Source organism: Boleophthalmus pectinirostris, unplaced genomic scaffold, assembly GCF_026225935.1.
Source record: "Boleophthalmus pectinirostris isolate CB_2022bp ecotype Guang Dong unplaced genomic scaffold, ASM2622593v1 HiC_scaffold_16, whole genome shotgun sequence".
NCBI classification, from domain to species: domain Eukaryota; kingdom Metazoa; phylum Chordata; class Actinopteri; order Gobiiformes; family Gobiidae; genus Boleophthalmus; species Boleophthalmus pectinirostris.
Window position 1 is genome coordinate 5,175,649 of NW_026571095.1, and position 14,469 is coordinate 5,190,117.

The 14,469-nt window shown below is 39.2% G+C and overlaps 1 protein-coding gene across 1 annotated transcript in view; it reads right to left on the reverse strand.

Annotated features, from left to right (window-relative positions):
- Positions 1-14,469, reverse strand: part of st3gal3b (ST3 beta-galactoside alpha-2,3-sialyltransferase 3b) — a 122,578-nt gene that overhangs the window by 82,423 nt on the left and 25,686 nt on the right. The window contains 1 exon segment of the mRNA XM_020940934.2: positions 13,354-13,396. Coding sequence (XP_020796593.2) covers positions 13,354-13,396 — 43 coding nt within the window.

Genomic DNA, 14,469 nt, shown 5'->3' on the forward strand with positions numbered 1-14,469 from the left:
TTAATAGTCAGTTCTATGGAGAGGCGAGCCAGTTTACAGCTACATATTTTGTACAAAGTATTACATTTAGGTGTTTTAATTAGCTGAAATCTTACACAATAGGGTTTTAAAGATCCAAAATCAGGATGGTGTGACTTTCCTGTGGTGAAAGTCATTTAACATACTAATACAAAAGATTTAAGATTTCATTTTCTGTTGATTAAAGTGCCTATACCAGAGTTTTTTTTACCTCATGTTTGGAAAATGTGTCTTGCCCCAGTACATATTGTATTGACATAATGTACAATCAGCTCTCCAGGTGAAAATAAGTCAGATACGTGCAATCTACAGCCAGTTATAAAACAATAAAACACTTTATAATCAGGAAGTGCACATTAACGTAGTAATTGTGAGGGTAAATGTTCACACTGGTGTCTGAGAGCTGTGAAAAGCGCTTACGAACTCATTGCGGTGAATAATTAGGATGTCAAGAATGTAAACGGTGAGTGAGGAATAACTTTGGAGCACTGCAAACCATTTAAATCAAGAGTCCAACTTTTTTCTCTGGTGAGCAACGAAAATGCCAGAGAGCTACGAATTTTAGCGATCGCCACAACATTGAGAAAGTTGAAGAGCTATGGCAAGCTTTAGACGGGGAACAGTTAGATGCATATTAAACATAAACCATTATCCCTTTATTAGTGCAGAATTTAGGCATCAAAATGACACATTTAATACGATAATTAATCAGATTTTATTTATTAAACGCAATACATACAATTCAGAAATCCCTTGGCAAGCTACCTGGAAGGGGGCGGAGAGTTACTGGTAGATCCCGAGTTACAGACCCCTGATTTATCTATGGAGATGTCATTGCTCTGCCTGGAATGTTCCACAGTGTGACATTAAACAGCTCTACTTTACATTTATTCAATTACAGATGGTTTTATAGCGCAAAAATATCTAGAAAAAACAGCATTGTGACTGTGAGCGGGGTTGCTCTCCACTGATCTGACCTGCAGCCTGATCTGATTTGGTCTCCATGAAGATAGAAAGGCTTAACATCATACTGTGAAACATTCTAGTCAAAGCAATAACATCTCCATGAAGAAAAGCATTTGATGGACCTTCCACCAGAAAAGTTGCACAATGCACCTTTAAATAAAAGGTAAAAATGAGGTACCGTATTTTCCAGACTACAGGGCACACTCATAAGCCTCTAACCCCATCAAAAAATGACTGTATGCCCCACAATCCAGAGCGCCCTATACACGAATCCACTCAGGTGTCCCAGCACGACTTTAGTAAACTACAAAGCCACAAACACACACGGAGCAGACAGCGACCGCACAGAGAAACACACCCACAGACACACTCATCACTCCACGCCGACGAGGAACGGAACGGAGGAACGAACCGAAAAAGCGAGTGCAATGTGTCACTTCTAGACACAACTGAACAACTGAGTCTCTGCGAACACGCCGACAATCTGTTGGTCCCAGACAGCACCCTCCCTACACGCCACAACTGAACAAAGCCCAGAGTCACTGTGAACGCCACAAACAAACAAAACCACTCACCCATCACACTGTTGGGTTTCATTTAAAGTCCAGTGCGGTTTATTTGTGAAAAAGGTTTGAAAATAGACAATTTAACCCTCTCCAGGCAGACATTGCAGATTTGCAACAGCTAAATGTCAATTACCTACTTACTCCAAATCCATATTTTATGAGCCTTTTTTACTCAGGAGCCTTTTTTCCCAACCATGCTGATAAACATGGATGATACAGACTGTGCAAGAATGGTTACACACAAACAACCTGCCAGAAGTGCAAAGTACTTTTGTTGTGTACAAAGGATAAAAATTGTTTCTCGTAGTACCACATGAAAAAGTGATGTTGTTCTGCCACTGTAAAGCTGTTACACTCTGCTTTATGTTTTCATTGTTATGAAAAGTGGTGAACACATAAAGTTAGTGTTCATATCATTTTCAGTCTTCAGTGTTAATTTCCCACACTGGACCAATGCTGCAAATCTGCAACATCCCAGAACTCACTGGATGTGAAGGTCTCTCAAAAAAAAGTCAGGATTGTATATCTCGACCCCATATGATCATTTTCCCCAGATATCAGAGTTTTTCCTGTTACTAAAATTTTTTTTGAGCCTGAGAGGGATAATGACAGTGTGCCTTATAATCCAGAGTGTTCTATAGTGTGGAAAATACGGTACAGCAGCTTGGCACTCCAGCCAATTGTTAAATGTGAACACAACTCATTATCGAGATTATCAATTAACACGGACACACAGCTTAGTCAGAGGCGTTTGTCAAACAGCCCTGGGGCAGGTTTAGAAGTCTGTATTTTCGCCTGCGTGTGGTACCAAAAGGGAGTGGGAGCTTGTTCAAATAATCACTGTCTAAAAGTGTAGCCTCCCGATTACCAGCTCCGTCATTAATAACCTGATGTATGCTGTGAATGCAGTTTAAATAAACAGAGGAGGGGGAGCGCGCTGTGAGTTGGCGGGGTTGTAAGCGCAGCCTGTTTGTACTCTTCTTTTACATTTGGCCTTAAAGCTGCATTGTGTAACTTAGAGTGGAGGGTTCGTCAAATGATTTTCTCCGTGGAGATGTTATTGTTTTGTCTGGAATGTTTCATAGTATTTTGTTAAAACTTTCTATCTTCATGGAGACCAAACCAGACCAAGTTACAGGTCAGATCTGTGGAGAGGCGACTCTTCTTTATAGGTATTTTTGAGCTATAAAACTATATGTAATTTAATAAAGATAAGCGCTGTCGAGCTGTTTAATGTTACACTGTGGAACATTCCAGGCAGAGCAATGACATCTCCATGGAAACAAGAAGGTGACTGACTCATCCAAAAAAGTTACATAATGCATCTTTAACCTTTCTATCTTCACAGAGACCAAACCAGACCAAGTTACAGGTCAGATCTGTGGAGAGGCGACACCGCTCACAGTCAGAATGCTGTTTTTCTAGATATTTTTGAGCTATAAAACCACCTGTAATTGAATAAATGTAAAGTAGAGCTGTTTAATGTCACACTGTGGGACATTCCAGACAAAGCAATAACATCTTCATTAGGGCCAGGGACCATTAAGAAGTTGCCGACACGATACGTCCCTCAATATGCTTTTCGATACAGTGAGCTTTCAATTCAAGACGATTCGATACAATATATTTCAGGTCGATTCGAAGCGATTCAGTGAAAATCAAAGGTTAAATCTTGGCTGTGACACTAAAAGTCCACTAAGTCCACTAAGTTTGTGCAAAGATAATATGAAAATCACCCAGCAAAACTTTGGGGGCAGAAGTGCTATTTGGATATACAAAAAATGTGCAGAATTGTCCTTTTTGGTGCTCTTCAGTGTAGGGACCAGTCTCAAATACAAAGTAGAAAAAAACTGAGGCACTCAAAAAGTACAAAATAATGAAAAACCTTTAATACCACATGGCAAATAAAGTTAAAATCACGTCAACGCGTTTCAGTCCTTCAGCCTTCATCAGGGCAAACTCACAAACTTTATCTGTCGTGTGATGTTAAAGGCTTTTCATTATTTTGTACTTTTTGAGCACCTCAGTTTTTTCTACTTTGTACATGAAAATCACCCATTTTCCTAACAATTGTAGCTCTTACACAAATTAATTCAGTAAAACATACCTAAAAATACTAGAATATAGCCCATTATATTGATCTATAGCCCATCATAACCCACAACATGCTACATAGGTCAGTTGATAGTTAAGGTCAGTTAATACAAATCAATCAATAGTGTTGGGAAAGTTACTTTTAAAATGTATTCCCCTACAGATTACAGATTACATACCCCAAAATGTAGTTTGTAACGTAATCCATTAAATTACATTAAAGTGAGTAATGTAATCTGAATACTTTGGATTACTTGATATTGTCTTTTTTTTTTTTAAATGACATGAATGTAGCAACCACATCCTGATAGAAAAATGATTTTTATATGAGATCACTGCTGCCTTCAATTATGTCCACCTACTGTTAAGTGTCATATTGTTTAGACCTGGTTTAGTCCTGCTTTAGTCCTGCTTTAGTCCTGCTTTAGTCCTGCTTTAGTCCTGCTTTAGTCCTGCTTTAGTCCTGCTTTAGCCCAAAATGTGAAAACAGGAAAATACTGCCCTGTAATCCATTTATTTCAACAGAGTATCTGTAATCCAATTACCACTCACTGAAACAGTAACTGTAACTGAATACAGTTACTCATCATTTGTACTCCGATTACATAATCCCGGTACATGTAATCTGTTACTCCCCAACACTGTCAATCATTGAATCTGTCCAGGGACGACAGGTGGAAATTAGCACTGATGCTACAACCTGATGTACATTGCATCTCTCCTGTCGAGGCTGATGTGAAAATTGTGCGCTGTCCCTGTCTCAAAATAAATAAATAAATAAATAAATAAATATAGTATCAACACATTAAATGATTCAATATATCTCCATTTTGATATTTTGCACACCCCTAATCTCCATGCAGAAAAGCTTTCAACGGACTCTCCACCAGAAAAGTTACACAGTGCACCTTTAACAGGATGTCACAGTAGTCAAGGCACATTCCCGTCACTCAAACTCACATGGCGGTCGGTCACTGTAAGCGGGTGGGGTGGGTGCGCTTGGCTAACTGCTCTAATGTGACTGCGTTGTATTGAATGGTTGCTGATAAACAGAGCAGATAAAAGTCAGTCATCAGTGTTTGGGTGGATGCATTAGCACAGGATGTTGGGGCAGGTCCAAGCCCACAAACACACGCCGGCTGTGGGGTGGAATAAGGAGAACGCTGGGTGATCTATTCCAGGGACTCAGGCCTTGTACTATGCCAATATAGTTTGTTTCTAACTACAGAGGCATTTAAAAGGTGCACTGTGTAACTTTTCCGGTGGACAGCCGGTCACCTGCTTGTTTCAGTGTAATTGTTCTGTCTGTAATGTTCCCCAATGCGACATTAAACAGATCTACCTTATATTTATTCAATTACATGTGGTTTTACAGCTCAAAAATACCTCAAAAATCACATATTCTGACTGGGTCGCCTCTCCACAGATCTTTTTTGTAACTTGGTCTGGTTTGATCTCCATGAAGATAGAAAGGTATAATGCCATACTGTGAAACATTCCAGACAAAGCAATAACATCTCCATGAAGAAAAGCATTTAACGGACCCTCCACCAGAAAAGTGCAGTGCAACTTAAAAGCAACTCCATGCAACATTCTGGAGGCAAAGTGAAGGACCTGTATGATTCCATGGAAGTAGAAGTTCAAACCGTCCTTTGGAATGGTCTCTGGAGATTTAGGCCCCATCCACACTAGTGTGTTTGAGTCGTTTTCGTTGTGGGTGCAGTGTTCATTCACACTAACCAGATGGAAAACGGCTCCAGAGACTGAACGATCTGGTGCCTCCAGCTCCCACGAATTCATGTGAGTACAGATCTGATCCACCACTGTGTGGACGCCTGAAAACACTGATACTCTGATGTAGGTCTAGTAATTCACCGAAGTAATTCACCACCAAAACACTAAGAGTCTAGAATATCTGTCCATTCATATAAACGTGTGTGTGTGTGTACGACCTGCAGACGTATAATCTCTGAAAAGTTTCACATGAACCATCTCCAACACGACAGAAACACAGAACAGACTCACCACCAGCAGAACACCCCTCTGTCACAGAAAGAACACTCAGATTCCACTGAGTCGTGTCTTTTAGTCCGACAGAAGCTGAACCGCATCAGCGCACAATAGTGAGCTGTTTTTTGAGCGCGTGAGTTTACGCAAATTTTAATTTTAAGTTTCGTTTCTGTAAAATGTAAACAAACATAATATAATAAAAAAGCTGTGTGGACAGGGAAGGATTGTAGACACAGATGCAGATCGTTTCCAAAACAGTGACACAGTGATACAGTGATTTGTTTCAGTGTAAACGTAGACATAGCTAGATTATAGCTAAAGGAACATCATTTTTCCATAGAGGCCAAATAAGAGTCAGTTTTAGCAGATATGAGGTGTTTTGATGTTTTCCAATGCAATAAAAGCATAAAAAAAAGAAGTTGATTTTAGTGTTTTTCTGACTATAAACAGCCAAGACAAAATCGAATAGGAATTGCAAAATGTAGAAGTTTCTTCAGATAAACAGTTACCATAGTTTGTTACCATTGGCTGTGTAACATTAGCAAATATGTTGATTAGTTGCTCTATGTTCAACACACTGACTCCACACACACGCGCGTGCCGTTTGAACCTTTGTGTTTGATCAGCTATGGCCAGCGCATACTTTTGTTGTGCTCATGGGCAAGGCACTACAACTAACTTTCCACTTCTAATTTCGACGAGACGCAAGATTGGGTCCACAAGAACGAGACAAGATGAGATTTGAATATGAGTTCTGATAAATACATTTCACGATTCTGTTTCCAGTTTTGGTCTCATTATCTTTTTTTTTTTTTTTTTTTTTTTTACTTATTATTTGATTTCATGTTTTTGTTTCCATTCTAGTACAGCTTTTTGTAACTGTAAGATGTAACTCACTAACCCTTAACCCTTTTTTTTGTCTTATCATAAAGTAAACATTTGGCAAAAACTCTCACGAGATCATTTTTCTCTTGTCTGCACGATCTTGCAGAAGGAGAGCTTGTCCCTTCCCTACTTGCTAAAGGAGCATTTCAGAATCCTTTTTTACTTTTCATAGTGATAGCTGTATCCAAACAAACTGGATTAGCTCACGATTTTACTACAGGAAAATGTGTTTAAAGTGCCTAAGACAGGTTGGACTACTCACTTCACTGCTTATTTCACAGTTAAGATCATTGGGTTTAAGAATTTGCTGAAGATTTTACATTTCTTATCCCAGTTTGGCAAATTTTCTGGTTTAAAATTTTAGTTCCTGTTTGGAAGTCAGGACATCACGCAAGGGAATTCCATAACTTTTACCTGGCGACCACTCTGTACACGGGGCCAAAACTCCTCTAATGTACACAGACATTAGACAGAGAAAACATTTAGTCTTTATTTAGTTAAAATTAAGTTTAAAAGTATCAGAAAAATGCGTGTCTTGTGTATAAACTTTTGGACAGAATTCTCCCTAGTGTGATGTTATCAGTGTGGGATTCTCTAGCAGAAAACTCTCCACTTTGGGAATTTTCAACATATTTTTCGACATTTCTTCGCAAATTGCTTCTCGATTGGTGTAAAACTACAGCCATTTATATTTACAACAGGTATTATTCTACCAAATTATGTAAAAAAATTGAGAATCATCTGAAACTGTCATTAAATTGGTCGTTTTATTTTGTATAAAAAGCTGTTCTCGGGGTTAAAATGAGACCGCTGTGTTCTGCATCCAATTACAAGGCCCTTTATCATTTGACAATCAGGAAGTGTATTATTAGCATGCAAGTCATTTATAGCTTTACTCCGCTCTGGTCTCTGAAAGTTGTTTATAAAAGCACTTATAAACTCATTAAGGTGACTAATTAACATGTGTTAGGTAAGTGAGAAATAACTGGACCGCTGCTCATTTTAAAAAGTCAGGTACAAAATGGTTAAAAAAAAAAAAAATTGTCAGCCCTTAAAAGGTCCTATATTACACAAAACTGTTTCTTGTGATCTTAAAGTCATGTTATAATATTGTTCCCTCCTCACAAACAGACCTGGAGTTGTGTTTCTTTTCATTCACACGTTTGAGTTTGAGTAATCTTTTATTATTAGTCTGTCTACAGCTTCCAAACTTAAAATGCTCTGTTCCAGCTTGTGATGTCACGAAGCGGGAGTTTTCAAGTTAACCTTTTACCTTTAGTTCTGTAAAGATTTGCAATTCTCCAGGTGATTTTATTGAAGGTGTATGGAGTTTAAAGATGCATTGTGTAACTTTTCTGGTGGAGGGTCCGTCAAACGCTTTTCTCCATGGAGGCTAGGGCTGGTATCATTCAGAAGTTGCCGATATGATACATACCTCGATACATAAGCCACGATATCTCGATACAGTGAGCTTTCGATTTGATTCGACTCAATACAGTATGTTTCAATTTGATTCGATATGGTTCAATAAAAAATAAAAGGTCAAATCCTGGCTGTGATACTAAAAGTGTTTGTTAACCCACTTTTTATGCAAAGTTCACATGAAACACAAACATCTGACTCACCAAACCAGTGAACATGTAAAATATGCTGCATAAACACGTTTCCTTCTTCTAAACAAGCAAGAAAACTGTACCTCTGTAACAAAATAATTTAATTAAATATAGCAAAAAAATTATAATAACAGAATTGGAGCACTACACTGGATAAAAAAAAACGTACACATACAGGTGCTTCTCAAACTGCAGGGCTTAGATTCTTGTAAAGTAGAAAAAAGGATGGCAGAGGCTCTCTGATTTGCGGTGAATTTATTAATAGTCACGCCAACGTGTTTTTGACTACTTAGTCTTATCAAAAAATACTCTTGGTGATATATCGATACAGTAGCCCACGATATCATTACTGTATCATCACATTAAACGATACGATATATTGATATTTCAATATTTTTACACATCCATAATGGAGGCATTATTGATTTGTCTGGAATGTTTCACAGTGTGGTATTAAACATTTCTATCATCATGAAGCTCAAACCAGACCAGGTTACAGGTCAGATCTGTGAAGAGGCGACCCCCGCTCAGTCAGAATGTCTGTTTTTCTAGGTATTTTTGATAGGGATGTCAAATTATCTCGTTGATTGTGATTAATTCATTACAGTCATATTTAGCGCGTTATGTTTTTTAATCGTGTTAATCTTATTTTTAATCTCTAACTTTACTGTTTCTGTACACGAGTTGCCTTATTATAATAGTCCTGCTCTGCTCGCTCCCGCAAAGAATTGTAGCCTAATTTTCATTGCCGTTCTCGCTGCATTTGCAATAAACCTGCACAAGTCTGATCTCTGAAAACATCGTGACACAGACACAGAACAGACTCACCTTCAGCATCAACATCCCTCTGTCACAGAAAGAACATCTATATTCCACTGAGTCATGTCCTTTAGTCCAAGAGAAGTTGAACCACATCAGTGCACAAGAGCATTTTTTTTTTCCTTCGCTTAGTTTATGCAAATTTGCCATGCGGTTTTAAGTTTCGTTTCTGTGAGACTTGTGCAATTCTGCATTAAACATTCTAATGTCAAACAGGCTGATGTGGCTCTAGAGTGGTGATGGTTTATATGTTGTAAAGTTGAGTTTATTTATGCAGATTAGTAATAGTAATAATAATAATGATGATACTTATATAAAAACGTTAATAACAGTATGAAAATAATGTAATAATGAATTCAAATGAAAATACCTCAAGTTGAAGCTTTTCTCAGCGATTTTTAGGTGAGATTAAAAAAGAGATTAATAAGATTAATTAATTACAGATCATAATTAATCTATCTCTCAATTTTTTTAAATCACTTGACAGCACACATTTTTGAGCTATAAAACCATCTGTAATTGAATAAATGTAAAGTCGATCTGTTTAATGTCACACTGTGGAACAATCAGGTGACAGACCCCCAACCAAAAAGTTAGAGTGTTTCTATTTGGCGAGAAGGTTTTGTGTGTTAAACATGTGTGAACGAAACAAAAACACAACTCCAGGTCTGTTTGCGATGAGGAAACAACATTAGAACAACGGTCATTAATAGTGGAACATGGGCCTTTTAATCGACTTTTTCATATCTACGCATTGACTGCACAGTAATCTAACCGCTAACCGCGAAACAGGAAGGCGGTTTAGAACGGGGAGTGTCAAGCCAATTTATTCTGGTGTACACACATCAGGACCCACACGCCGGTCTGTCAGCGCTGAAGGCCCACCGAGCCAACAGGTCCTCGCCCCTGACGCCGTCCAGCTGCTATGGCCCCTCGACGTTCGCTCGTAACTCATAACCGCAATCAAACCTGCGCATTCGTCATCCGCGTGCGTCCGCTGAGGAATTGTGTGTTTATTTGAAAAATCAAGCGAGATTAATCGGCTGAAAGTTTACTTCTCCACGTTTCCCGTCGGAGCATTGATCACCCCCGTACGTGTTTGAAGGAGGAGCTGCTGAAACTGCCTGTTAAACACATCCGAGCTAATGGTTTGGAAGTACATCTGATATGGAGCATGACCAACTCAGGACAAATGGGGAGTACAGTGAGGGGCAGGAGGAGGGGCAGGAGGGGGCTGTGCGGGGGGCAGTACTGGGTAGAATGGGGTAGTATGAGGTGCTGGTTAAATGATGAAAAAGTATGGAGTGGTGTGGGGCAGTATGGTGTGTGTGTGTGTGTGTGTGTGAGTGTGTGTGTGTGTGGGGGGGGGGCAGTATGGGGCAGTATGGGGCAGTACTGGGAGGCAGAACAAAGCAATATGGGGCAATAAGGGATAGTACAAGGGGTAGTGTGGAGGGCAGTAGTATAGGGGGTAGGTATGGCGGGTAGTATGGTATGGGGCAGTATGAGGGGCAGTATAGTATTGAGCAGTGTGGTACAGGGCAGTATGTGTGGGGCAGTATGGTATGGGGGCAGTATGGTGGGTAATATGGCAGGCAGTTTGGGAGGCAGTATAGTATGGAGCAGTATGAGGGGCAGTATGTATGGGGCAGTATGGTATGGGGGTAGTATGCTATGGAACAGTATAGTACGGGGCAGTATGTCATGGGGCAGTATAGTATGGAGCAGTATGGTACGGGGCAGTCTACTGTGGGGCAGTATGTTATGGGGCAGTACAGTAAGGGGCAGTATGGTTTGGGGCAGTATAGTGGTATGGGGCAGTATAGTGGTATGGGGCAGTATAGTATGGGGCAGTATGGAATCTGGCAGTGTAGTATGGGGCAGTATGGTAGGCAGTTTGGCGGTCAGCATGGTATGAGGCAGGACTCTGGGCAGTATAGGGGGCAGTATGGGGGACATTATGGTGGGAGGTATGGTATGGGGCAGTATAGTATGGAGGAGTATGGTAAGGGGCAGTATAGAAGGCATTATGGGGGGCAGTATGGTACGGGACAGTAAGGTACGGTGCAGAATGGTATGGGGCAGTATGGTGACACGGGGCAGTATATTGGTATGGGACAGTATAGTATGGGGCAGTATGGTACGGGGCAGTAAGGTATGGATCAGTATGTATGGGGCAGAATGTTAGGGGGCAGTACGGTATGGGGCAGTATAGTATGGGGCTGTATGGGGCAGTTTGGTGGGCATTACGGTGGTAGTATGATATGGAGCAGTGTGGGGCAGTTTCTGGTCAGGATGCAGCCCTCAGACTTTCAGTATTGTGCAGGTGTACTTAAGAGGCGTTTGTTTTTTCTTGTACCTACAACAGATTTCTTTTTTCCAATATTTAGTCTTCATGATGTTGTTTTGACTGAAGGACAAGATAGTTGTGCATTTTGATTTTATCTGATTTATTGGAAAAGTAAGCAGATTTTTTCAGAGGGCGTTTGATCGTACTGTCATGAATTCAAGGATGTATCATATCTAAACCAATCAAGTTTATTTCCCACTACTACCTTGTGCAAACCTGTTTTTATAAAATGGATCACTATGTAACTTTTCTTGTGATGGGTCCACCTCGTCTCCATGGAGATGTTATTGCTTTGCCTGGAATATTATGCTCAGTACAGTATTAACTTATCCATCTCCATGTAGACAAGCCGTATGTCTATGTATACAGGTCAAAGTAAGAATGCACTTTTTACATGGCATATGTAATTTCATAAATGCAACACTATGGAACATTTCAGGCAACCCCGTCCACCAAAAAGTTACATAGTGTACCTTTTATTCAGACTTTCAATATGTGCAGCATAATAAACAGTTTACAATGAAAAGAGGGCAGTATGATTTTGGAAAAAAAAAAATCTAATTGCAATTTTCACTTGACAATTATTGCAAAAAAGATTCTGTTCTGTTCGTCATATTGTAAATCATCCCTTCCTGGAGCATTAAGATTGGAGACTATGCTCTGATAAATACAACAATCACATGTAGTGGTCTAAGAATTGTCATTGAAAAAGACAGCATATTTATTATGTTTGCACCTTTTATGATTTCATAATTACACCAAGTCAAACTGTGATTTTGTTTTGATTGAGACATACTGTGTGTCCTTAAATGAAAACCAACCAAACATGCATCACACTCCCACAAACATGTACATTAAAGGACCTATATTACGCAAAACTGACTCTTGAGATTTAAGTCATGTTACAATGTTGTTCCCTCCTCAAAAACAGTCCTGGAGTTGTGTTTTGTTTTATTCACACATTTTTTAATAATCATTTATATTCGTATATTATATAGTATATTATCTATTAGTGTGTCTACTAGCCTGATTCATCGGACAGTTTTACGGTAGGCGGGTACTTTTTTTATTTAACCAATCGCTGTTATTTGGTCGTGACCTATGCAATGCTCCGCTAACGGGGTAACTGGTATATTAAGATTTTCCCAAATCCCGTAAGAAGAAGGACAATAACGTCTTTCCTCTTGATAAAATTCACTAAACATTCTCTTTGAATGTCTGTCTCTTCACTGATTGGCTGGTGCCTGAACTCGCACTTTCGGGGTTTTTGCAAACCGTCTAGCGTATTCTGATTCCTGACCTAGTCACTGGAGAGAAATTAAATTGAGCGGAGGCACTAGGTGGCGCCAGCATCACTCTGTCTACATCTCCAAAGCTCAAAATGCTCTGTTCCACCTTGTGATGTCATGTAGTGGTAGTTTTCAAGTTAACAGTTCCTTTTACCTTTAGTTCAGTAGAGATTGATTCCAGGGCTGAAATGATCCAACTCATTCTAGTGAAGACGTAAGGAGTTTAAAAACGCAGTGGAGCGCTTCCTGTATTACCACATGACATCACAAGGTGGAACAGAGTGTTTTCTGTTTCAGAGAGAAGAACACAACCTAAATGTGCAGGGTTTGTCTGTTAAACATGTGAATGAAACTAAACACAACTCCGGGTCTGTTTGTGATGAGGAAACAATGTTATAACAGATAAAAAAACTAACAAACTGCGTAATACGGGCCCTTTAAAGGCGCATTGTGTAACTTTTCTGGAGGATGGTTCGTCAAATACTTTTCTACATGGAGATATTATTGCTTTGTCTGGAATGGCCCACAGTTACAGGTCAAATCTGTGGAGAGGTGACCCCACAAGGTATTTTTGAGCTAGAAAACAACCTGTAATTGAATAAATGTAAACTAGAGCTGTTTAATGTCACACTGTGGAACATTCCAGGTTGCGCAATGACATATCCACAGAAACAAGCAGGTGGCAGACCATCCACCAGAAAAGTTACACAATGCCCCCTTAAATAAACAAACGATATACTCACAGTTTGGTGTCGAGCTCCTTTAGAAAGCCCTGTTTATCATACACTGCAAAGACACAGAGAGGGATATGGACATGTTAATACACCACAGCAACGTCGGACTTTGGTAAACCTAAAATATAACTGAGAAACCAACTAGCAGCCCGGTCGCTGTAGTTGTAACGCTTCTCACGGGGAACATAGAAGGAGCAGCATTAGAACAAGCAGGAGAACAAGAAGTCTACGCCGGGTAAAACAAAAGAAGAAGAAAAGAAGAAGAGACAGCGATCACCTATGTTACACCAGACACAGCCAATAGGTGTCTGAAAAGCATCGGAAAGGCTCATCGAAGAAGCAGAAATAAAAACGTGAAAGCAGAATTGAGTGTAAACTTAACACTGCTAGAGTTAATGGGATAATGTTAAAAAGTGAGCACAGGGATGTCCAGGAAAACCAAAAGTACAGGTCAGGTTTGGTGATTTTGGAGATTTTTATGAGTTCTACCTGCACTTCTTGCTGGTTTTAATGTATTTGGCATTAGATATTATGTTGTACAGCAAAAGTTTTATGTTAACACCACTTGCTCAAAAAAATTACAGATATAACAAACTTTAAAAACACAATTTATAAAGGAAGCAAAATGAACACTATCAAAACAGTACCGTCTAAGAATTTTAAAACTTCTACAGAGCTCTTTTGCATTAAAAATTCGCATACATTTTGAGAAAATTATGTCGTCAAACTTCTGAGACAAAACTGACCAAAATCTATGAGATAAATATATTAAGAATGCCACTACACATTTGAAAGACAACTCAATTTGATTAGTTTTTTTTTAAAATTTGTATGGTGTCCTTTTTAGATTCTGCTAGACGAAACATGTTTTTAGTATTACAATAAGCTAATGTTTGGAAATTTGATACAGTTTTGTCTTTATCTTTAATATATTTCTATAAACTTAGCATTTTTCTCCTTCACCAATTCACCATAAACCATTCAAAATGCCAAAGAAAAACATCCTTTGTGCATTTTTCCCTGATTTAAACTCGACCTGCTTGGCTTTCTTTGGACATCCTGGAACAAAGTGAAGCACATACTGTTCTCTAAGCATTAGTAGCATAATAATAATAATAATAATAA